At 40.7% G+C, this 25686-nt stretch overlaps 1 protein-coding gene across 1 annotated transcript in view; it reads left to right on the plus strand.

The window, feature by feature from the left end:
- The window catches only part of PTPRT (protein tyrosine phosphatase receptor type T), a 1015836-nt gene that overhangs the window by 818244 nt on the left and 171906 nt on the right, over positions 1-25686 (plus strand). The window contains exon 13 of the mRNA XM_087445249.1: positions 13754-13790. Coding sequence (XP_087301375.1) covers positions 13754-13790 — 37 coding nt within the window. The remainder of the gene's footprint in view (positions 1-13753; positions 13791-25686) is intronic.

The raw sequence follows: 25686 nt of genomic DNA on the forward strand, positions 1-25686 counted from the left end.
TTTTTTTGCTGAGGAAGACCGGCTCTGAGCTAACATCTATTGCCAATCCTCCTCCTTTTTTTTTCCCCAAAGCCCCAGTAGATAGTTGCATGTCATAGTTGCACATCCTTCTAGTTGCTGTATGTGGGACACAGCCTCAGCATGGCTGGAGAAGCGATGCGTGGGTGCGTGCCCGGGATCCGAACCCAGGCCACCAGTAGCAGAGCGCACACACTTAACCGCTAAACCTCGGGGCCGGCCCCACTTCATTGTTTTTTTACATTTAAATTTCTGGTTTGGTGCTTATTTTTGTGTATAGGGTAAAGTATGGATCTAATTTTATCTTTTTTTCCAAAATGTCTATGTATTTGTCCTAGCAACATTTATTAAAAAGTCCATCTTTCCCCAATAATTTGAGACCCCACTTTTCTCGTATTTTAAAAGTTTATATGCTTTTGGGTCTTTTTCTGGATTTTGCATTCTATTCCACTAGCCTGTTTGTGCACTAGTACCACACTGTTATAATTATAGAGGCTCTATGCTTTCATATCTGATTGGGCCAGTCCCCGGACCTGGATTTTCTCTTTCAGTGATTTCCTAGTTCTTGTATGTTCATTTTTTCATATGAGCTTCATGTCAACCTGTCCAGTTCCATAAAAAGCCTATTAGTAATTTTACTGGGATTGCATTAAATTTACATATTAATTACGGTGAACTGACATTGTCAAGATGTTGAATTATCCTAGCTGAGAACAGAGGATATCTTTCTGTTTGATCAAGTTCACTTTTGTGTCTTTCAGTAGTGTTGTCAAGTTTTCTTTGTATGGCTTTTGCACTTATTGCTAAATTTATTACCAAGGATTTAATTTTTGTTGCCATTGTAAATGAGATCTGCTGCCATGATGTTCTCTGACTATTGGTTGTATGTTAATTTTATGTGCTGTTACTTTTTATCATTGATTCTCAAAGGATTTTCAGATACACTGTTATATCATCTGCAAACAGAGATATTTTAAAGTTTATTTTCCAATTTGCATGCTTCTAATTGATTTCTTTTATCCAATTGCACTGGCTAATACTTCTAGTACAATGTAAAGGAGTAGTGGATGTAGAAGACATCTTACTCTTGTTCTTGATCCTAGTGGGAATGCCTTTAGTAGATCCCCATTAAGATGCTGGTTTTAGGACTAAGATGTATAGTTTTATCATATTATGAAAGTATTCATCAATTCCTATTTTCTTGAGTGTGTTTTTTTAATCAGGAATAGGTGTCGAATTGTAAGTGCTTTTTCTGCATTAATAGAGATAATAATATGATTTTCTGCTTTGATCTATTAAGATGGTATATTATATGAATAGATTTCTTACCATCAAACCAACCTTCCATTTCCAGATTACATTCCACTTGATCATGGCATTTTATTTTTCTCAATGTGATGTTGGATTCTGTTCACTAACATGTTATTTAATAGCTTTACACATTCAAAAGTAGAATTGGTCTGTAATTTTCCGTTTTTTTCTTTTTCGTGTTCTCTACCAAGTTTAGGTGTCAATGTTATGCTGGTTTCATTAAAAAAATGAGAAAGTTTTCCTTCATTTTCTATGATTGAGAACAATTTATGTTAGGACTATCTTGTCTTTTATGGTCTAGTAGACATTCCCTTGTGAAAACATTTGGACATGGTGTTTTTTCTATGGGGTAGTTCCTTGATATTTTCCTCTATTTCTTCTAGGGAATTTGGTCTAGGTTTTTATTTCTAATAAAATGCATTTTTATAAGCTATAGCCTAGGAAATTACCAATTCCATTTAGCTTTTCAAACTATTTCCAGAGATCTGAAAAGTAGTCTCATTTTTTTTTTTTTAATCTCTTCCTTTTCAACGGTTATTTTCCCCTGGTCATTCCTTATTTTGTATATTGGTGCTTCCTCTTTTTCTTTTTTTTCTGCCATTTTTCTCTTCTCTACTTCAATAATTTCTGCTTTTGCCTTTATTACTCCCTTCTATGTACTTCTTGGTTCACTTTTTTTGTTTCTTTTCTACATTTTGTGCTAGAAATTTACTTAGTTGTTTTATGCTTTCATTTTACTGATATACTGTCATCTAGTCACTGCTTTAAATGTTTTTCATAGACTCTGATATGTTTCATTGTATTATGTTTAAAAATATTTAAATTTTTGTTTACATCTTCCCCTTTCACCCAGCAGTTGGTCAAAAGAAACTATTTTGTAAATTTCCAGGTGGAAGGACCTGTTCAGTTTTTTAATATTCTTAATGATTTCTCATTTTATTACATTGTAACCATAGAAAATTCTTATACTATTTCTACTTTATGGAAGTGAAGCTTTCTTAATTAGCTAATATATGTCAATTTGTGTGAATGTTTCATAAGCTCATAGAAGGTTTTTCTCTATCATCAGGCTGTAGGTTTTGATACATAGCCACAAGATCTTTTATTTTATTTTATGTTATATCTTCTATGTCCTTGTCTATTTTTTTGCCACTTGATCTATCTTAAACTGACAGCAGTCTTCTATTATTCTTGCATCTCCTGTCATTTCTACTTCATAAAGGTAATTATTGTGAGTTTTGGTTCATAGATATTCATACCCATTATATTTCTTGTTAATTGTGGGTTTAAGCATTAAAAAGCTTTCTTTGTTATGTTTAAAGCTTTTTAAATTGCATTCTACTCTGATCAGGATCACTATTACTGCCTTCTTTCTTTTTCTCATTTGCCATTTATAGTTTATCCCATTCCTTTATTGTTTCCTTTATGAATTCCTTTGTTTTAGGTGTAACCTTTATATATAGCAGATAGTTGGGTCTTGCTTTAGGAGACAATTTGAAATCTTTTTCATTTAATTATGTGAGTTGAACCCGTTCACATTTGTTGATATGCCTGATATGTTTGGTCTCAACTGTCATTTATTCTTTATGTCATAGTTTACTCTATTAATTTTGTAATACTTGCTGATGTGTTTTTCTTACTCTTTTATTTTAAAATTTCTTTTGATATTTAGAACAGCTTGTATTTTTGTTCTTCAGTTTCCTTTGTTCTTATAATTTTTAGTTCTTATTTTAAATCCTAAAGAGAGCCTTTAATCCTCTCTTTTCTTATTTATCCCTTTCCTATCTGGTTTGTCATCATTTTTTTCCCAGCATTATTGAGGTATAACTAACAAATAAAAATTGTCTGTATTTAAGGTGTATAATGTGATCTTTTGATATACATTATGAAATGATTACCATAATTGTGCTAATGAACATATCCACCACCTCACATAGTTACCACTGGGTGTGGTAAGAACACTTAGGATCTACTTTCTTAGCAAATTTCAAGCATAAAACACAGTATTATACAGATCTCCGGAACTTATCCTGCATAACTCTTGGACTAACATCTCCCCATTTACCCCACTCTCCAGCCCCTGACAACCACCATTCTACTTTCTACTTTTATGAGTTCAACTTTTTTAGGTTCCACACATAAATGAGATCATGTAGTATTTGTCTCTCTGTGTCTAACTTATTTCACTTAGCATAATGTCCTCCAGGTTCATCCATGTTGTTGCAAATGGCAGGATCTCCTTTTTTTAAGACTCAATAATAGTCCATTGTTTATATATACCACATTTTCTTTTCTCTGCTCCTAGCTGCCCCAGACTATTCAGCAGTGCTGATCCGCTCAGTGTTCTGGTTCGGATGAGAAAGTAATGGGCCTCTTGGGCAGCATCTGGCATAGCTGGGAAGCCAGGCACTCACTATGCTCTCAATTTCCCCTGTGGGAGAAATCGTGGGCTGAGGGCGTCTCTCTTGGCACTCAGCTGTGCCGCCTTGGGGGACAGGTGACAAGAGGAAAGTGAAACTGCTCATCTTACCCTCTTCAATGCATCTCTTCTCAGGCTTCTTGCTCCAGCCGGGTGCTGGGACCTCTCTGCTGGGCTTCTGAGCTCCCACAAAGGTATTCTCATCCATAGGTAGTTGTCAAAATTATGTTTCATGAGAGGATGAGTGCTGAAAACCCTTGTTTTGCCATCTTGTAGGTGTCACCGGTTTGTCAGTTTTTGATGGTATCCATTGACTTTTACCTATTGCCTGTACAACAATCAATGAACTTATTCTACTCTCCTCTTTCCCTATTTCTACTCTTTCTTATTTTACTTGCATTATTTCTACATTATCAGAAGATATAACATTTAAATATTCTGCTTTCAACTGTGTCCCTACTTTGTTTTAGTCTTAGATTTACAATTAAATATATTAAATGCTTACCATCAGTCCTTTTGCTGAAATTTCCTCATGCCTTTGTTGGATGAAGCTTATTCTCTAGTATACTCCTCAAGAAAGGCTCACGAGTACAGTATTCTCTGAGTTATTGAATGTTGAAAGTTATTTTTCTCTAGCTTTGATATTTGAAAAAACTTAGATAGCTATAAAATCCTTGGTTCATACTTTCTTTCTTTGGGTTTCTTTAAAATGCTGCTCCATATTTCTTGACTTTGTATGTTGATTTGGAGACATCTCGTGAAGCCCAATTCTCTGCTGTGAATTATTTGATCTTTTTGCCTGGAGTCCTTGAGAATATTTTTTTTTAACTAAACAGTTTTACTAGGATCTTGGAATTGATCTCTCAGGTCTTTGGGTCTTTTCAATATGTAGGCTCACGTTGTATTTTAAATCCAGAAACTTTCCTTTGATTATTCTTATAAATCCTTGCCTATCCAATTGTTTAATCTGTCTTCTCAGGGATTTTTGAGTATGCGTATGTTGGATCTTCTTTGTCTTCCATTTAAGTCACTTTTTCCCTGACCCTTGTTACTTTTTTCTTTATCTCATTTTCATTCTCTTGGTTGTTTTTCTCTCTCTTCAACTGCCCTTATTAAAATTTTCTCTTGGACACTTGGTAATTTAATCTGCATTTCTCAAGTGCTTTTGTCTTTTTTTCTTTCTTGCTTTCCTAAGTTCAATTACTTCTCTCTCTCTTTTTTTTTTTTTTTTTTGGATGATTTTTAATATATTTCGGTTTTTAATCTTTGCATTTTTAATTCAAACTTGTTTGAGGAAATTTAATTCAGTTTGGAATGTTGTGTTACAGTTTCTTCTGGTTTGTAATTGTTTTTTTGAGAGGAGAGATTTTTATCACTTGGGATATTTTGATTTTTATTTTCTGTTTTCTTCATATAGTAGCTTTCTTTGGCTCCTTCCATTTATTCACTTTGTAGATTTAAGGTGGCTTTCAAGATTCCTAGTTCACAACACACTATTTTGGTAGGGTAGTGAAGTATGTTTTTGTAATGGATGACTGAGTTTTTTGTATCATTGGGGACGGTGGTTGTGTGTTCTCCATTCTTTTTTCTCCGTTCTTAAAATCCCCCCTTTCTTCTCTTTTCCCTTTCATCATCCAATCTCCCAAGGGCACTTCTCCGTTCTTTTTACCTTATTTTCCCTTAAAAGTGATACCTATTTAAGATTATCACCTTGAATTATGTGTGTTTTCAAGTCCTTGCCGCATACTCATTGCCTTAATCCACCAGGATTCTTTTTCAGATTTCTCACACATATGAACTTGGTCTTTCTGGAGATCATTTTGGATTAATCATATACCCTCTAACAGCTTACCTCTTTTCTCTTTCCTATCAGTTTTCCAGACAACCCTTGCTCTTCACAAAGGCTTGTGTTGAGAGACTTAGTAATATTTCATTCAGCTGTGGTGCTTACTTTTCTACTAACAGGGACTAAGAAGTTTTGAGCATTCTCAGTATTTCAATTATGCTGAAGTTGTGGATTTTGTATGGCTTTATTTTTTTTCTTCTTGTTTTCCTGTGTTGTACTTGAAGGCTACGTGGGGAGATTTGGTGTTATGTGGTTACCATTTCTTCATCTACCAAGGGCCAGCAGGAAATGATTATGGCTTGGTTGTGGGAGATGATGGAACTGGAAGAATCAAGGATAACGCCTAGGTTTTTTACTTCATCAACTGAGCAGATAATGGTGAAATTTCCTGAAATGGGGAAAACTGTAGTGTATAGGGCCTGGAGTGGAAGTGAAGGGAGTAAAGGAATTCTCTTTCGGAGGTTTGTAAATTTATTGTGAATATTTCAAGCAGATAGATAGATATATGAGCCTGAATCTCAAGAATACCAGTGCTGGAAACAGAAACTTGGGAGTCATAAGGACTCACTTCTTAAATCTTTACAACTAAATGTAATCTCTTAGTGAGAGAATTAAGATACAGATGAAAGAGGATATAAAACTAGGCGACTCCAATGTTTGGAGGTCAAGCAGACGATAAATGCCTAGCAAAAAACAAACAAAAAAAAAGATAAGGAACAGATAGTGAGGTAAGAGAAAAACCTAGAGAGTAGAGTGACTCAAAAGGCAAGAGGAGAAAAAGAATCAAGGAGGGAATGATCAGTTGCAACTAATGTTGATGAGAGATTAAGGAAGATGGGGTTGGAGCAGTGACCATATAAAAGTCTTTGTTGACCTTGATGAGAGCAATCTGATGGAGGTGAGTTCCAGAGAGCTGTGAGGTGAGGCAACAGAGTCTGCATCTAGAGAGAGAACGCAAAAGATTTTCAGAGCTTGAGTTAAATTGTGAGTTTTCTGTATGGCGTTGCATGTTACTTGGGAGCTTTCTCCCTAAGAATCTGGCTCAGGGCTCTGGCTATTGCCTGACGCAGAGCTTAATGCCTTCCAGGAAGATCTCATAAGCTTGGTGGTGAATACCTATCCAGTTAGAAGAGTATGCCACCAATAGCCAGCTAGCCTGCAGCCTGCGGCTTTACTTTGCCTCTTCTGGTTGGTGACTGAGGATCTGCAGATTGCAGCATACATGCTTATCAGGGAGCTATAGCTCAAATGCTACTTGGGCCCTCTCATGCCTTGAAAGGCATCCTTACTCATTTTTTTCAGAGGATGAGCCTGCCGGATTACCTAGTTCTCATGGTTCTGGGCTGCTTAAAGTTTCCAGAGTCTGTCTGCTTCTCTTTTCCATCACTGGTTTTCTGATGGCTCAGGGTCCTGTTTCAGGTCAAAACAAAATTTCATTACACAAACTGCTTTGCCTATTTTCCAATGTGTAGCTGTGCTCCATTGTCATTGTGTGCCTGTGGACAAGCCAGGAAAGCAGGGCATCTGACCTCAGTGGCAAAGACCTGTTTCCCTACAGATACCTTGGAAAATAAGGTCATTTGCTTAAGGGTTACTTTGTGTTTTAGCTTGGCTTACTATTTGTGTAACCATGGAAATTTTATTTAATTTTGTTTCATGAGAAAAAAAGATGAGCATTGTGGTATTCATGTCATAGCCTTGCTATAAGAATGAAAAGAAAATATTCAAAGTAGGTACCTTAAGAAAATAGAACTTTCCTTTTTTTAAAAAATATCCGTAGTGATTCTTTCAGAAACTGACACGTGCTAAGCAGATGAGCCAGACTGGGGCCAAACAGCAGCTTAGGCATCATGCAATGGAACGGAGTCAAGGGGAATTAGGATGCAGGGAGACTGGACTGAGGACCCAGTAGGTATCAGGACCAGAAGCCCAGACTGTTCCATAAGCATGGAGTGGGGTCGGGTGGTGGGGACTCTCTGAGATCAGGCAGAGCCAAAATATGCTTTCCAAAGTTGGAGGAGATTGGGGCAGGATCTCTGCAGCCACTCTCCTGCTTTAAGCCACCACCATCTGTTGGTTAGACTACACCACCACACTCTTCTCACCAACTAGTTTCTCTTGCACCGTAATTTTATTCTCTGTACAACAGCCTCTACATTTTAAAAAATGTTAAGTCTGAAAATTTTATTCTTCCTGCTTGTAACTGTTTGTTGGCTTCCTGTTGTTCTTAAAATATAGACCAAAACTCTACAGTCTAAAAGGCTCTACCAGGCATATGTCTCTACCTTCATCTCACATCGTTTTCCAGGTACTTCATTATAATGTAATCATATCAGACTTCTTTACATCTTCGACTGCACCATGCATTTTCCTACTTCCAGACCTTTGCACATCTGTTCCTGAGTCTGAGACACCCTTCCTTGATATATCTAACTCCTACTTATCTTCCAGGTCTCAGGTTAAGTGGTCCTTGCCCAAAGCAGTAAACCGTCTTCCTTTCCACCCACACCTATGTCATCTTCTTTACACATATATAGCACCTAGCACTTCTCCCTCATTGTGTTTACTGCAACTTGTAATCAGATACTTATTTGTGAGAATAGTTATCTAATATTTGTCGCAAATATTAGAAAAATAATGTTTGCATGCTCCGTGAGGACAGGGACCATGTCTCTTTTGCTCATGCTTGTAACACCAGTACAAAGCACAATGCCTGGCATACAGTGATCATTCAATAATGATCAATAATCAATAATGATCATATCAATAAATATGTGTTGATTGGCTGACCAAATGAATAAAGAGTTAAGTGGGGGTCCCAGCCCAGTCTTAGAGGAAAATTAAGACACAAGTCAAAGCAACTGGGTAAACTATGGAAAGACTGTGGGGTCCGGGCTAAATCCCATCATATGAACTGGGACAGCTCTGTCTTAGAGAAGACAAAGGCATGACTTAGGGTAACTGGGAAAACTATTTGAAAACTGGGAGGTCAGGGCTAAATCCCCATCCCATTAAAGAAGGCAGCCTCATGGGGCAGCAGAGTAACAATTGTATGTGTTACTCAGGTACCTAGAGCTTTGTGATCAGGTTGGCAGTAGCACTTCACCTAAGTCCTTCTGAATAATAAACAGCAGCTACTGAAATACTTGCTGCCTTGGACATTACACTGTAAGCCCCTCAATTAGAGAGACAGCCTATAATTTCCATAAATAGTTAAAGGATGGGTGGATGGACGGATGGATGGATGGCTGAATCAGATGCGGCCTAGTCTTGACATGTAGGTTATAAGTAGGTAAGGAAGTATAGGTGTGAGGCATTCTGGGAAGTAAGGTAAGTGATAGCTTACTACAAAAAAAAAGCCATTTGTTGTTGGGGTGGGGTGATGGGGAGTGGTGTTAAGGAGACAGAGTACTGAGAAAGCAGGAGTCCTGCCAGTAGCTGAAACCAGACTCAAGGTTGCTTGAAGCAACCTTAGAATATCCTGCCTACTCCACCAACTGGCCTTCTGTACCCCTTTCTCTGTCATTTGATACATGAAGAAATTGAGCCACAGAGAGGGGCAGTGACGTGGTTAATATTGCACAACACCGGAAAAGCCTTGAGTGGAAGAAGGTCTCAACAGAATCACAACAGTTAGGACGTTATATTCGACTCCAAGGTGATGTATACCTGTGTGCAGATTTGTAACTCTGGAGGGGCACATGGGATATCAGGGACGTTAAAAATGAGGGAGAAGTGAAATTGTATTGTACTGTGGAGATAGAATAGGAAATACACAAAATATTTTTCCTTTTCCCAAAGCCTGATACAATCTTGGCACAAAGTATTCATTTCCTGTTTATTGAACTGACTGGGGACTTTGGGTATATGTGCACTGGCCAGACATCCCATACAATAGGATGCAGAATTTCCGGCATGTTCCTGACTTGCTTGCTAACAATTCAATCACCCAGAAGGTCAAGAGAGTGACTCAGGACTTGGTTATTCTGAACCTAATTCTAACCAACAAAGACAAATTGGTTATGGAATTAAAGGTGTCAGGAACTTGGGTGAAAGTGGATATGTCAGTGTCATGTTTGTGAGAGCCAGGGAGAGTTAAGCATAATCAGACGTGTACTCTAGATTATAGAAAACAGATTTTAATAGATGCGGGGTGGAGGAGGTGGGTTTGGGAAATGGCCTGCTCTCATGCATGCAACTGTGGAAGGGAAGATAATTCTAAGGAGAGTTAGACAGTTCTCACAAATGATCCAGTGAGGAAGAGAAGGCAGTAGAATAAACCTGTGGCTACCCAGGATTCGCTTTAATGGGACGCATTTTAAAGAGAACATTCCCACAAAATGCAGGTTAGCATTCACCTTTATGGGGAGGAAATGACAGAGAGAGAGCATGAAGAAAAATTCTGAGGTGCTGGTAATGTTGGTTATTTTGATCTGAGTGCTGGTCATAGGTGTGTGTTTACTTTGTGAAAAATTCAGCAAACTGTATTTAAGATTAGTATACTTGTCTGCATGTATGTTATACTTCAAATTAACTGTGCAATGATTTTTAAGATTTAGTGTATTTCCTTCAGGATTTATTTTTTAAATGCTTAGATTTGCATGTTACTTGTAATAAAAAGTGTACTTTGCTTTATTCATTTGATATTTTCTTATGCATACTATTCCATGTTATTATATGACCCTCATAATCATTTTTGTTAACAGCTTCATAATATTCCACTGCATGGATAGACCACAACTTTCTCTACCATGCCTGTAGGGTTAGACGGCTTTGTTGCTCTTCATTTTCACTTTTATAAGAAACACTGGAACCAAAATCTTTGAATATAAATCTTCTTCTATATTTAAAGTTATTCCCCGAGAATAGATTCTTAGATGTAAAGAGATCAGATTGACTCTCTTTAAGGTCTAGATACATATTTAGAAAATACTCCCAGTGCTGTTAGCCTCATCAAACCCTTGCCCATTGCTATATTCAACAATCATGCACAGAACTGACATTTTCTAATATAGCATTTGCAAAATCTCTTTTCTTTGTATTAATATAAATTTGGAGATCCTACTGACCATCTCTAGTCTCTTGGCACCTCTCCTGTTCTACACAATTTCTCAGTGATGGTCATTGTGGTGCCGCACAGCCATTTGCAGTCCTTCAATTCTCTGGGGGTCGTAATTCCTTTAGCCATCTCAGGCTTCAGTTCACCGACCCTTTAAACCAAAGCAGAGAAATGGAAGCCACCAGGAGTTGAAGAACTTTGCTCTTTCTCCAAACATGGAAATAAAAACTAGTTTGCGCACTTTTCTCATTATTTGCAAGCTTTAACTCATTTGTTACTTAAGTTTTTTTGGCATCACATTTAGAGGATGGCACTTTATTCGTTTCCTCAGTCATTTTTTCTTCTTTCCATCTTCTGGATGTGTTCTTAAGGAAAAAAAAAAAACAAAAAATCTCCTTTTTCTTGAAATATCCATACTTCAAATTTCATATGAATATGTCAAATGAATACTTCATATATTTGAACCATGATGTGTCATATTCTTTTAACATTTCTGCATTTTCCATTTCATAAAATAAAACAATTATTTATTTAAAAAAACACTTTCAACATATAAAAAAAATAAGAAAGAGTAAGAAACACTTGTCCCAAAGAAAAAGTCAGGTCCACCCAACCTTCTTTCTTTAAGAGAGTTCTTGCGCTGATAGGTTTTGGAAATGCAGTAGACAGAGTGTCAGTATCTAAAGTAAATTTGACCTTACTCTTAAGCATTTTTGTGGGAAAATACAGCAGTAGGATCTGAGTGTATAAGCCATTGAGAAGACGAGTAACTAGTTAGATAACCAACCAAAGATTATAATGAACAGATGAATGCCAATCTGGAAGAAAGATTCTAGTAGGTGCTGCAGAGCTCTACTATTGGTATTTTCCAGACCATTACTTATATTAATGATCTGGATGAAGTTAGAGAAAAATTATGTCCAAAAACTTGCAGATGGTGGAGAATATGATGATAGGCTGTAGTAATTGAATCTATCAAAGAAGATGGAAGTCAAAGTGGTAAATATGACTCTGTACTTGCATTCCAGAAGTACAACCACATTTATATATGTAGAAGCAAGTTAATGGCAGATTTTTTTTGATGGAGAAAGTTGATGGCACATCTGTTGTGATTAATGAAAAACCAGATGTTGGCTCTGTTAATAGAAGCCCAGTATAAGTAAGGAAAATAGAAAATAGTGATAATCTAGGTAGTCACATATTGACAAGACAACCTGTAGACTGTTGCTTCCTTTCTAGTCCCTTATCATTAAGAGGAACAAACTGGAGGATGTCCCAGGATGAGCAGCTAGTATGGTTCAAAGGACTTGAACTCTTGAGGATTTGTTGAAGAAGAAGAATGTTAATGAACCTGAGAACCATCTTTCAATATCCAGACATCTTTCCTACACAAGCAAGGACAAACTTTCTGTGGTCTGAGGAACAGAATCAAGGCCATTGGGGATAATTACAAGGAGTCATACTTGGGTTTAATAGAACTGACAGTTTCTAGTGTTCAGAGGTGTACATAGATGAAATAGACTCTACTGCAGACATTACCATTTCTTTTTTACTTCTGAGTGCATGAGGACTCCATTTCCCCACCTCACTAACGTTAGGCATGGCCCTATGACTAGTTCTAGCCAATGAAACCTGGGTAGAAGTGAAGTGTCACTTCTGATTCAAATCATTTGATTACCAGTGTTTGACTCTTCATATGAACACTGAAACGTTGTGTTAAAGTGGAGGTTCCAGCCTTGGGTCTCTGAATGATTACAATGATTACAGCATCTTCCAACCACCACTCTCCCCCTCAGACGCAGCCACACATCTACATTGGACATGTGGCTGAGTGGAAAATAAGCCTTTGCTGTTTTTAGCCACTGAAGTTCATGGGTTTTATTACTTCTGCATAACCTTTCCTATCCTGACTAACACAAATGCATTCAAGATGCAGTGCTTTCTTATGAGTGAGCGTAGGCAAGATAAGCATTGGATTCTTGGGACTCACACACTAGCATTCTTTGCCTTTTATTGTGATTGCTACACTACATTCAAATGCTGCTGGGGGTATAACTTAGTCAACTGAAATTTTCAACTGGTTCCCTGGGAGATGATCCCAATAAAATAGGCTAAGCTGATTCTCTTCCTAAGCACACGCTTTTGTAACTCCACTGCATGCCCAGCAACGTCACGAATTCATGGATCCTGTCCACCTGGGAACAGCTAACAATAACTGAATAGTTCACCTAGCAAAGATTCTATTGCCACACAAACACACGCACAACGTTATCCATGAAAACCGTGAGATCCACCAGAGATCTCAGGACCAAAGTGACTTTTTGAACGTGAACTTTGCAGTTTGATCCTTATGCATTCATATTGACTGGGCTGTTGCCAAGCAACTAATTCAGTCTGTGCATGTAGAGGCTTTATTAACTTATAACAAAGTTTCCCAAGGGTGCCTTTGATACCATCTACCAACCCATTCAACTGAATTAAGCATACTGCATGACAGTGTACCCACTTAGTGTTATTGTTAAAGATGTTGTATGCTGGGCGGTATCTGATATGTTTATAAAGTGGTCCTGTCTGGGGAAGAAACTTATAAGGTGAGGGGAACCAGGAAGTGAAAGGAACAAAGTATGTATCTAGCCTGAAAAGAAATGAAGAAATAAGGAGCCAGCCCAGTGGCGTAGTGGTTACGTTCACATGCTCCACTTTGGCGGCCCGGGGTTTGCAGGTTCGGATCCTAGGCGCAGACCTAAGCACTGCTTATCAAGCCATGCTATGGCAGGTATCCCACATATAAAGTAGAGGAAGATGGACATGGATGTTAGCCCAGGGCCAATCTTCCTCAGCAAAAAGAGGATGAGTAGCAGCAGATGTTAGCTCAGAGCTAATCTTCCTCACCAAAAAAAAAAAAAAAAGAAATAGAAATGAAGAAATAGAATTAGAACGTGATTCCACTGAGGGAAAAAAAAATGGAAAGGGCAAATTTAAAATTATAATCAAAAACATGTATGCATGCATATATATGCAAATATATGTATATTTTTTATTTATATAACAAACCAAACCCACAACTCATTAACTGCAATTTCACTTTTGTTGTTCACAGGAGACCAAAATCAACTGTGTTCGACTGGCTACGAAAGGTATGTTGGCATGTCCTTGTGTGTTCTCAGCTATTCTTTAGCCGTTTATGTATTTCTCCCTCTAGCCACAAAGGGAAAGTTTAGGCAATGATGACTAAAAACAACAAGAAAAAATTGTTATTTTCATTGGAGTTATTTGCATCTAGGGATTAATATATACCTAGGGTATGCATTAATAATTAACACAGTGCCTAAAGCATAGTAAGATTCAAAACATATTTGTTGAATCAAAGGATGAATGGATAGATGGATGGATGGGTGGACGGATGGACTGGTGCATTAATCAGTGGAGTGGTGAATATAAATTTACTCAAATATTCTTCTGCTATATATTTTCATTGTATTTATGTCTGTGTTTATGTGGGTATTTTTTAAGCATTTCTATTAGACCTATCTTCTGGGTTTTGTACTTTATTCAATTGGCACAGAGCTTTCAAAAATGGGGTGATTAGTGTTGGTGCCTTCAATAATGAGAAAACAAACATTGCATTGTTTTGTAGTTGGCATTTTCGACACTTATCCCAAAAACTAAGACAGCATTGTTCAGGCTCATCACTTTTTGTTTCCCTAATTGTAATTGAATTTCCTGGCTCTTTCAACTGGTACATGTTTCTGTTTATTACTCTTTAAAAAAAATCAATGAATGGTTTGTTATCATTTAACCTATTACAAGGTTGAATAGTTAGAAATCAGGTTTATCTTTTTGTTACAGAATTGATATTTTTAACAACTATCCTCCTCATATAAACACACCAAAACTGGGCAATTCTATTCTGTTCCCTGCATTTATTGACAGCATATATAGTTTCGTAGGTTGCTTCCATGGAGATCACAATTGTAAATATAAGTAGGCATATAATCAGAGGTATAAATTATAAACAAAGACGATGACCCACGTATGTATATACATTTGTGAATATATACACACATGCATACACATGCAGAGGAAAATGCACATGCATGGGGGGAGGAGAAAAGACAGAGAGAGAGAGACAGAAGAAGATCTACAGTTATTTGACAAAACATGCACCAAGACCTATCATGCATGACTCTTATAACTTTGAAGAAAATTAGATCAACATGTAGGCAGAAAAGAGAAAATGCAGGAGGAAGGAGAAGACAGAAGCACTAAGGGCTCACTATGATAGGAACTCACCTTGATGTCACATAAGTCATGAGAAGTCGGCATGTCCCTAACTTGTTCCCTCTCAGGAACTCAGGCTACTGGACAGTAAGAGATAAAATACTCTTTGTGAGGCGAGGAGAATTAATGACCCGGAAACAAAAGTGACACAAATCACAGGCCTTGGCAGACTTTCTCACTGAAGAAAACAGATAATCTAGAAGGAAGTCCATCATCAATTGGATAGCACTAGAGCTCTGGACTGCAAGCAGGACAGCTGGGCGTCTGCAGCATCCTGCTTAAACAGGCAGCCAGAGAGGGAAGAGAACTTACAGAGAAGCCTTCTCTGTGACGGTGTTCCATGGCTCCCCTCTGGCTTTTGACCTCTTAGAGGGAGGGGTTGATGCGTTAGTTCTGCCCTCCATGAGGTATGTGAGATTCTAAGGACACCCTCTAGGACATAAGGCCCACTCAAGGGTAGTTTGTTGGATCATATTTTCTATACTGAGGATTGGGAACATGTGACTGGACAGTAATAAGCACATATGGGGACTTCAAGGGAGAATATTTAAAATGATACTTTCCTATAAGCCAGAAAGAGAAAGACAAACAGTGCATGATTTCACTCATATGTGGAAGATAAACCAACGCACGGACAGATAGAACTATTTGGTGGTTACCAGGGGCTGGGGGGTGGGGGGTGAGCACAAGGGGTGGGGGGATGCACTTATATGGTGACTGATAAACAATAATGTACAACAAAAATTTCACAATAAAATTTAAAAAAAAACTATACTTTCCTGATGATTTCAGGACCCACTGTCCTTATAGACATAAAGCATACCATGCCACGCTTCTCCGGATTTGCACTGCTGGTCTGCAGGAGAATTGTAGTAGCCTTGAAAGGGCTACAGCAGAAGAGCTCTCTACCTCTCCTTAGCGTAAGAGTTTCTCCTCTTGCTTGACCATTAGGGTACAGTCTTCCTTAGCAGAGTGTGTGCACGTGCAGGTGTGGGTGTGTTAAAGGATAGGAACTCGTGGATGAATGTGAATGGCCAGCTAGTGAAGCCCAGGCAGGGCTCGGAGGAGTCAGAGTCAGACGTGGATTCCAAGCATCCACACCTCTGCTTTTCAGTTCAGTGAGGGCTGTCACTTCAGCCCAGATAAGCGGGGCCCTAGCAGCACTTGGAAATGAGGCAGAGAGCTGGATAATGCAGAATACCAGTCCACCGCAGTCAGGGGGTTGTCCCCTCTCAGCACCACATCGTATAAGAAGGATGCTTGGTGACTGCAGAGAAAAGGCAAAGGGAAGGAAACCTCTGTTTGGTTAGTGTCTACTCTGCCTGGCATTACCCTTGGAGCATCCGGAGATGGTTAAAGGCAAACCCTATCTAAATCCATGCACTGCCCGTGAGGACTTTGGATCAAGGCTCTAAGGCCAGGAATCAATATTTGACCCATCCCTTTCCTGGCTACATGAATCAAATTTCCCTCTTTGTGGGTTTGCTGAAAACACTATTCCTTTTCATAGAGGAAAGTACAATGCTGGGAATCCCACAGTTCTTGGGGGGAGGTAAGGTCCCAATGGCAGATTCCAGGGGCCATCTGTCTCCCTCCAAGCTCCTCCACCTCTCTGTCATCGTGAAACCTTCCTTGCGGGTCTGCCAGCTCCTGGAGTGTGATCACATGTGCAGGCTTAAGGCCAGTGCTCTGGTGATGAAGCAATTTGCTGCTGTCCCATCCCTGACCCTGGTGATTCCAAGCAGTGTCTGTGGTCAGCTGTGTGGGTCCCACAGAACTAGAGGGCTGCCACTCAGAACAGAACAGCCCTGAGCACTCATTCAGGGTCATTCTGACCTGACCCCAAGCCAAGTGCATTTTCTATTAGATGCCACACCTGGCTCCAGCATGTGGCTCTAAATCTTGTCTGCCTATAATGTCAGTGTTTGTCACCCACGCTCTAATTTAGTGCTGCCCAGGTTGGAGGTTTGCAAAGAAAGGAACCTGTATTAGTTTTCTGTGACTGCTGTACCAAAGTGCCACAAATTGAGTGGCTTAAACAATAAACTTTATGGTCTCATGGTTCTGGAGGCTGGAAGTCTGAGATCAAGGTGTCAGCAGGACTGGTTCCTTTGAGGGCTGTGAGGGAAGGATCTGTTCTAGCCTTTCCTCTTGCTTCTGGTGGTTTCTGGCAATCTTTGGCATTCCTTGGCTTGTAGAAGTATTATCCTGATCTCTGCCTTCGACTTCACATGGCGTTCTTCCTGTGTGCATGTCTGTAGCCAAATTTCCCATTTTTATAAGGACACTGGTCATGTTGGATTAGGGGCCATTGTACTCCAGTATGACCTAATCCTAACTTAATTAATTGCATTTGCAAGGACCCTATTACCAAATAAGGTCACATTCTGAGGTATTGGGGGTTAGGAGTTCAACATATGAATTTGGGGGGACCACAGTTCAACCCATAGCAGGACCCAGGCAGTTTGGGGCAGTTTCCATGTGGTTCCCGTTGGAGCCTCTGCTCTTCCACCGTGCACAGTGTGATCCCAATAGCTTTTAAGGGTGTGCAAGGATCAGGAACCAGCCTTGCCAGGGGGCCCCTGAGGTGGGCTGAGGTCCAAATTTAGCTCCCGTCTCCTTCAGAAGCTAAGTGAAGATGCCTCCGGCAGAGGAGCTGCATGTTCTGTGAAAGGAGCCCTGGGCAGAGGGTAAACACAGAGGACCATCCCTGCATACCAGATGCTGCATCTGTGGCAGCAGGATCGTTCTAGACCCCACATGATGGTGGAGCATCAGGTGCTGATCCAATCATGGTTCTGGGGCCTGAGCAGGGCTGGGCCTCCTGGGGCAGCCACCAGCACTGCCTTTTGAGAGGATCTCTGATGAGGAGCCGCTTGGTCTTAACTAGCCACTAATTTCCCAATCACATTGTGCCATGGCCAGTGGTTCCTAGCACATAGTTGGCAGTCAAAAATACCCGCTGAGGGGCCAGCCCCATGGCTTAGTAGTTAAGTTTGGCGCACTCCACTTCAGCGGCCCAGGTTCACAGGTTCAGATCCCAGGCACGGACCTACACCACTCATCAGCCATGCTGTGGCGGCGAACCACATACAAAATAGAGGAAGATTGGCACAGATGTTAGCTCAGGGCAAATCTTCCTCAACAACAACAACAAAAAAATACCTTCTGAAATAAGCAAATGCATTTGGAGTCAGCATCTCACTGCAGCAAGGCTCAGAGACTTTGAGGGTCTTACTCAATCTTCCTGAAACTCAGTGGCACCATATGTAAAGTGATCCCTATCTACCTACTCACAGAATATTTTTTGACATACCTACTGCCAGTGATATGTTGATAAACCTGCTCTTTGCAAAAGAGCTCTTATTTGTAGTCTTTGTCAATCTCCAGGGTGTAACTATCCCCACCATGTCCAATTTTAAATAACCAATGGTTTAACACTGCCTTGCAAAAAAATTCCTGAATGTTTTACAGCTGGCCCTAGTGAGCTGGTGCAAGCCAACTCCAGCACACCACGACCTCTAGCACCTGGTTGGTTATGGGGATCAAATGATACAATATACGTAAAAGTGTTTTATTTACTGCAAAGTGTTTTGGAAAAAAAAATTTATTATTATTGATTACTATTATTTCCTCCATGTAGTCAGCTCACTCACTGAGCATCAGTGAGCCAGGCATGTTGAAAGGAACTGAAGAGTTCCTGGTGAACCAGCAGTCATCGTTCCTGTCCTCAAGGATCCTAGTGTAGAAACAGACATTAAGTGAATGATTGTTACAGATAATGATGGAGTTGTGATTGTGATGGATGCTTCCAAAGAGAAGGGAAACGTACTGAATGAGGACTGACGGTAACAGTGCCGAAGCCCCAGGCAGTAATGGCATGTGTGTTCCAGGCCGGCGTCTGGGGCTCTGCCTCTTTGGGACTGATACAGTATAGGAGACTTTGTGCCTCCCCGTCCCATCACCGTCCTTACACAACTAACACTGGGAATTGCATAGTACCCAGAGCAGGGGTGAGATTTGGGAGGCCAGCTGACTCAGGACCTCAAACTCTGAGAAGAGCCACGCCCCTGGCCCAAGCCCCACAGGAAGAGCCAAGTACCCTGCCTTTGGAGAGGATCTAGTGGGTGGATTCACATACCACCAGGGGACAGTATTTACCTATAGGGCCAGGGCAGAACCTCAGATTGAAGGCACAGCTAAGGGACTGTGGAGTGGGAGTTTGGTGTTTTCTAGTAGAAGGGTTAATTCTAGGATCAGGACAGGCTCATCTCAAAAGCTTTGAAGGTGGTCTTTTACTCTGGTGATCACTTGTGGTCACTGCCCCCAGATTCACATTCTCTCTTTACCAGATTCACATTCCTCAGCCAGGGGCTGGCTGTTACTAACTTTGACTGGAAATTTAGAGGAATCGTAAGGTGAGATCAGCCGTAGAGGGGAAGCGGAGTTAGTTTATCAATGAGCAGATACAAATGAATGGGAGCTTGTCTTAAGATAGGTTCTCCTGAAGCAGAGTCTGAGGCAGGGATTTGGATGTGTGTGATGTATTGAGGGAGGTCTCTCAGAAGAAATCTGTAAGTGAGAGAGGAAAGTGGGATGGGGAATGGGAAAAGGCTGAGCAAGAATCTATTCTCAGATCAAATCAAGCCTAGGACAGACCCAAGGTAGAGTGTAAATTTCTCCAAAGTTGTACTCCCTTAGGCAAGATGACCAGAATTTCTACTTCCTCCCCCATAACAATTAGTCCTTGGCACTTCCCCCTTCCCTAATCGTCCTCTGTCCCCTGGATCTCTGAGGTGTCCCCAGGGGAAATGGCAACCCGCCGCCCCCACCGCCCCTAGCTGAGCCTTATGCCTGTCTCTGGAGAAAGTCGCAGGTGTAAGCCCTCAGCCTCAACGCTCACAGCAGCTGGGGGATGGCACACCAACCCGAAATGGGATGTGAGAGTGGCACCAACAGCGTCTACTGCAGGGTTCCTATTATACAGGGGTTGTATTTCATCATTGGGTTATGGGATAGCAAAAAGCTTATGGAATTGCCTCAAATATAAGAGCTAAAAGAAAATTTTAAAAGCCCTTTGCTTGACACACTCTAGCTCTGAGTATCTGCAGATAATTTTTCTCTGCAGAGAAAACTACAACCAATGGGTCAGCAAACATTAAGTTGTGGTTTAGAAACAGGAAACTATTATTCAGACTTTGAAGGGAAGGCGGTAGAAAGTCAGGGAGCAAAAAAGATCAATTTAAAAATTAGATTTAATTCTTGTAGTTAAAACAGAAGCTGTGAGAAAGGGCATTAACAGGGAGGTGCACTTAGAGCCATTAAATAATGTTTACCCTACATCTGGAAAATGGGGGGTGGGCTCCATTTAGGAACCAGGTTGAAGATCGAAGCTGAACACGCTGAAAAGTGACCCTCGGGAAAATGGATCATGTGAAAACTTGGGTTGGGATGCTTGGACTTCCAAGGTGCTGAAGCTCAAGTGGGAGACAAAACAACCCTTCCCGTGGAAGATAATCATCCCACCTGGTGGAAGATGCCCTGGGCTGCAGCTGCTGAGGGAGGTACCGAGTACCTCAATTCATGCCCTTCTGGCCGGGGCAGAGCAGGCAAGAGAAAATGGTTTCTGACCTAGAGACTCAGCTCTAGAACCATGCTGGTCAGTTCCTCTTCCAGAAACTGATGTCCAGTTCCATCTAAGCTCCCTTGCCCACTGCTTCTCCTGTCTGTCTAATTCTTCCCCTGCCTCCCTCCATGCATGCGTTCACTTTGCTGCTTTCTCTTACCCACAGGCCCTGCCTCCACCAGACTTGCCTGTATGATCTGGCCCCTTCCTACCCTCCAGCCTCATCCAGGCTTCTATGCTCTTATTCACTACATCCCAGCACATTGGTCTTCTTGCAATTCTTCACACACATCAAGCTCCTTCCTATCTCAGGGCCTTTGCTCATCTGCCCCCTCTGCCTGAAATTATCTGGCCACCGTATGTGTCTACTTAATAGATACACATCTTTCAGACTGCAGCTTAAACCCCACTTCCTCAGAAGGACTATCCTGACCTCCAATCTAATGTTTATCCCCAATATTTTCCACTCTCATAATACTTTGTACTTTTTTTTTCATAGCATTCATCATGATTTGCAAATATAGATATATTTTTGTTCCTTACATATTTAATGTCTGTCTCCCAGCTGGATTTTAAGTGAAAAGAGTGTGCCTATTTTGAGCACTGTTGTGTCCCCAGAGCCTAGCATACGTTGGTGCTCAATAAAATATATTGAATGAACAAATGGATAAATGAATGGATAGATAGATTGATTAATCAATCAATCGATGGATGGATCAATGGATAGATGGGTACATGGATGGATGGATGGATGGATGGGTGGATGGATGGATGGCTAACAGGTCACTCTTCCATGGCACCATTTTTTCAAATATAAGCTACTTGTCAGAACTGTTCTCTTCGAAGGTAAGAGTAAAAGTGATAGAGGTAAGGATCAATTATGTGATCTATAATCCCCACTAATTAAAAGGTGAGCTAGGCTCTGCTTGGGTAATTGCTGTGACAGGGACCTCACTACTCCCAGGGAGTTCCTTCCACCATTGGACACTTCAGTTGGAGGCAGCTCAACACCATGAGTACAAACTGGCTCCCTATTATTTCTGCCATTGGTCTTTGAGACTACATAGATCCTGTCTGCCTGTTCTCCTTCCAGAATATAAAACTTGCTTCCTCTGACTTGCTCCTCACTCTTCCTCCTGATTAGAGTCAAGCAGGTACTTGCTTATCTGCCCTCCTCCTGCTGGAAACTCTCTGGCCACCAGCAGGCAGTAGCACTCCCATCTCCAGCGCCAGCCATCAAGGGAACACAGCTGGCTCTGCAGACTCCCGCTGGGTGTGCCCAAGTGGCAGTTAGAAAAATCAACTTTGATTTGATTTGCAAACTGAGCCGAGTCATCGAGACAGAATAAATCCGGAAACCCACAAAGCCATTTGCAGAGTTGCTTTGCAGAAGACAGCCACAGTTTTAATCTAGTAAATACTCTAATGACCCCATTAAAACCATCCCTTTGGAGAAGGTCCTGAAAGCTGAACTCTGGAGCAATGAAGCATGAGATTAAGGGTCCAGTGTCACCAATAGTTCCATGCTACCTGGTGGTAATGATGGACTAAAACCGTTGTCCCACCAGCACCCGGAAAGAGGTGTGGGTGATGGTCTTTTGTAAACATGGCTTCTTTTTACAATGGCTAAGCCTGAGATAGAGCATTTCATCCAACATTTTCTCTCCTCTCTTCGTAATGGATTCTTACCCCTGCAGGGACTGGCAGGAACAATAAATAGCCATTCTCCAGTGAGAACCCCTCATTTTACAGATGCTAAGACTGGGTCCAAAAAGGAGAGTGATGTGTCCACAGTTTCTTTATCCACGAGAATAACATGTCGCAGGTGGGGTGGGAAGCCAAGCGAGATGTAGGAATTGTCTGCTATCAGATTGGAAATGCCCATTGTCTGCCCTCTCTTCCCCATTGATAAAATTCTATATGGAAGGTTCTGTCTTATATAAAGCTTCCTTGAGAGATTGCATGGAATAATGGGGAATCAGAGTCCCCTAGATTCAAATCCCGTGCCCCAAACTTAACCATTTGATCTTAGACAAGTCACAACCTCTACGAGTCTATCACTTCGCTTTTAGGCCTGAAATCATTAGTTCTTTCTCCTGACTGTTTGAGATAATGCATGTACAAGGTCAAGAATGTAACAGATGATAAATAACTTGAGCTTCCTTCCTTCCTTTTTCTGAACCTTCTCTAATACGAGACCTGGAGACCAGGCCTGCTCAGCACATGTCCTCTCTCTGCTGTTCTCTAAGGAAGAAAGCCAAAGCCTGGGCTCTAGTCACTTCTCATACAATTCTACAAATCAGGCATTTATCAAATAGACTCAGGCTAGATTCAAAGCACAAAGACTGAGAGGGGACAGGAATTATGCTGGCATCAGCTTTCAGCATTTAACCTCTTCATCTATAGGTCGTTGTGTTTAGATGAGATCCTAAATGGCAATAATATATTTTTATTGACTGAGTATAGGATTTTGCTCATGTATTTGATAGCTTTTGACTATGGCATTTTTCCTTTTCTCATCGTCTGCCCAATAATTTCAGGAGGGCCCCAGAACCCCAGGATACACAAATCTAGCTATGCAGCTGGAGTAGGGGCCATAATGAAGGATCACTCGTGACAGGCAAGACTACAGCAAGCCAGTCTATTGGAAAACTCTTGGTTATTGTTCTGTCCTTAGAAATCCTGCCAGACTTTCAGAGGGTAAAGCCCAGGGTGTGTGTTTGGGCGTTGGGGAAGGGTAGTCCTTTTCCTTCCTAGCCAAGCCCAATGAGGTGAATTGTCCCAGGGGGCACAGAATTCATCTCAGATTCTCAGAATTACTTAAATGTAACAACACCCCGTGGACCGTTGGCCCCTTTTCTCTGATCCAGAGTCTACTAGGCCCTAAAATACCAGTGGAATAATATGGATTTTCCTGAAAATTTTGTGACAAAAAGGAGGAAGAGGATTGTATCATAAGTACACCATAAAATAACGATACTAAAGGTGACCTTCAAATATCTCAACCGTTTCTTTAACATTTTTCTTGCTACAACAGCTGGTCCATCTCTCTAGTGTTCTTCTGTCCTTGGCCTACCCCCTGCTCTCTAGATTTGCTTAAACTGCCCCCTACACACACACACACACACACACACACACACACACACACAAACACCTTCTCCACACTTCACTCAGGAAGACAAAGGTGGTGCGATAGAGTCCAGGAAAACAAAAGCCAAGACCAACTCTCGTCTTTCAAGCATGTCCCTGGGGAGTCCCAGTTCATCCCTCTAAACTAGACATGAGAATTGTCTACTCAAGACCTGAGACACCTGAGTTGGCTTTAGCTCAGATATGATGTTTCAAAGCAGTTGCATTGTACAAAGGGAATAGGAGGCCTTTTAAAACCAGGCATCAAGGAAGGGGAAAAATTGGGGTAGGCTGGAGACAAAGGTTAGAAATAGAAAGAATGAAGCTTCATTAAAGCTTTCTCTGATGGAGTTTTGGGGGTTCAGTGTAGTGTTGAAGTTGGAGGGGGTTAGCATAAATTAACCACCTATTGTGTGCCAGGCACAGATCTATGTATATTGGCATGAGTTTACAATGCAAAGATAGAAGTAAAACCCGGCACATATTATGCACTAAATGAATAGTGGTCATCATTATTACCCTTACTCAAGAAATGAAGCAGTGTAGGATCAGAAGGGTTAAACAAAGAGCTCAAGGTCCCTCAGAATTGTAGCTCAGATCTAACTGCAAAGATGTTGGCATTTCCATGGCACCATTTTGAATCTTGTCAATACCGTAGACTGGGTGGGGTTCTATGGGCCACCCTCAGGGTGCCCTGTCTCCTATTTTTTAACTCCTTCCCACACCTCTTTTCCATTAATAGTTGATAATAGAATCTTTAGGGTGTGATGAGTTCTTGTCCTATCTTTGGCAGTGTCCAAGCTAAGTCCTGGGATCTAGAGCAGAAGGCGAGGTGCCTCAAGGAGCCCTGAGCTTTCTATACTTCCGTAGCATATTGAAACTAATAAACCAAGAAATTAGTTTTTCTTCAAGGTTATCTGCTCCAGCGCCATCTCTCGCCCCTCAGTGTCTCTCTATACTCAACATTCATTGCTTTAGAAGGGAATAAAAGTCAGAAAGGAAGTCTGAGGCACCCAGTATTCTGACCTTCTTCTTTGCTGATCTCAATGTTTTCATTAAGGGCTGACATATATACATATGAACAGGTCCTGGAAACTGTGGAGAGAACAAGGTCATGAATCCCCCATTAAAAAAGCCATATGATGGGGGACCAGGTGATGGAGGAGAAAGCAAGAGGCTTTCACCTTTTCTTCCACTGGATTAGTCAGGATAGGCTAGGCTTTGCTGCAAAACAAATTAATACCCAAATCTCAGTAGCTTAATACCACAAAGGTTTCTTTGTTGCTATGCCATCTAGAATATATGTGGCCTCAAAGGACCCCATAGCAGGGGAAGAGAAAATATGGAGGTAGTAATCTGGATCTTAAATACCTCACTTGGAAATGACTCTTGTCACTTCCACTTACATGGCCTTGATGAGACTCGGATTCCTCCAAATGTCTAAGGAGAGATGGCCCAGGCGTTGATAAATGTTAGTCATCTCTAGCGTCATATATTTAAGTCCTTTTCTGATTTCTGCCTCCCTTTGTGTCCTACTGAAAACTGTGATCCATCACTTACCTTCTGTTGCTCCACCCACTAGGAAAACCTCTCCCCATCCCTGCACCTGTCCAACCGTACCTCTGTTCCTACCCCTTATAGCTGAGAATTCCTGCTAAGCAGAGTTGTAACCATAGATGGTAGGGTGGGCAGGCATCTCCCCTGGGCCTGCTAACTGAACTAAGGCTTTAACTGTTTTCCATTTAATCCTTAAAAGAACTTCATGAAATACTTACTGTTATCCTCATTTTATAGATAGAGAAATTGAAACTCAGAAATGTATGTAATTTTCCAAGTGACAAAGCCAGTAAGTAAAAAATACTACACCAGAATTTCATTTATTCATTTAGTTTTCAATAAAAATTTATTGAATGCAGCTTAGTATTGATATATGGTCCCTCAACCCCTAGAGGTTAAAGAACTTCATCTTCGGATTTGGACAGTCTTTGGTTCTAGAC

The sequence above is a fragment of the Ceratotherium simum genome, chromosome 21, assembly GCF_057802395.1.
Source record: "Ceratotherium simum simum isolate JZ-2026a chromosome 21, ASM5780239v1, whole genome shotgun sequence".
NCBI lineage: Eukaryota > Metazoa > Chordata > Mammalia > Perissodactyla > Rhinocerotidae > Ceratotherium > Ceratotherium simum.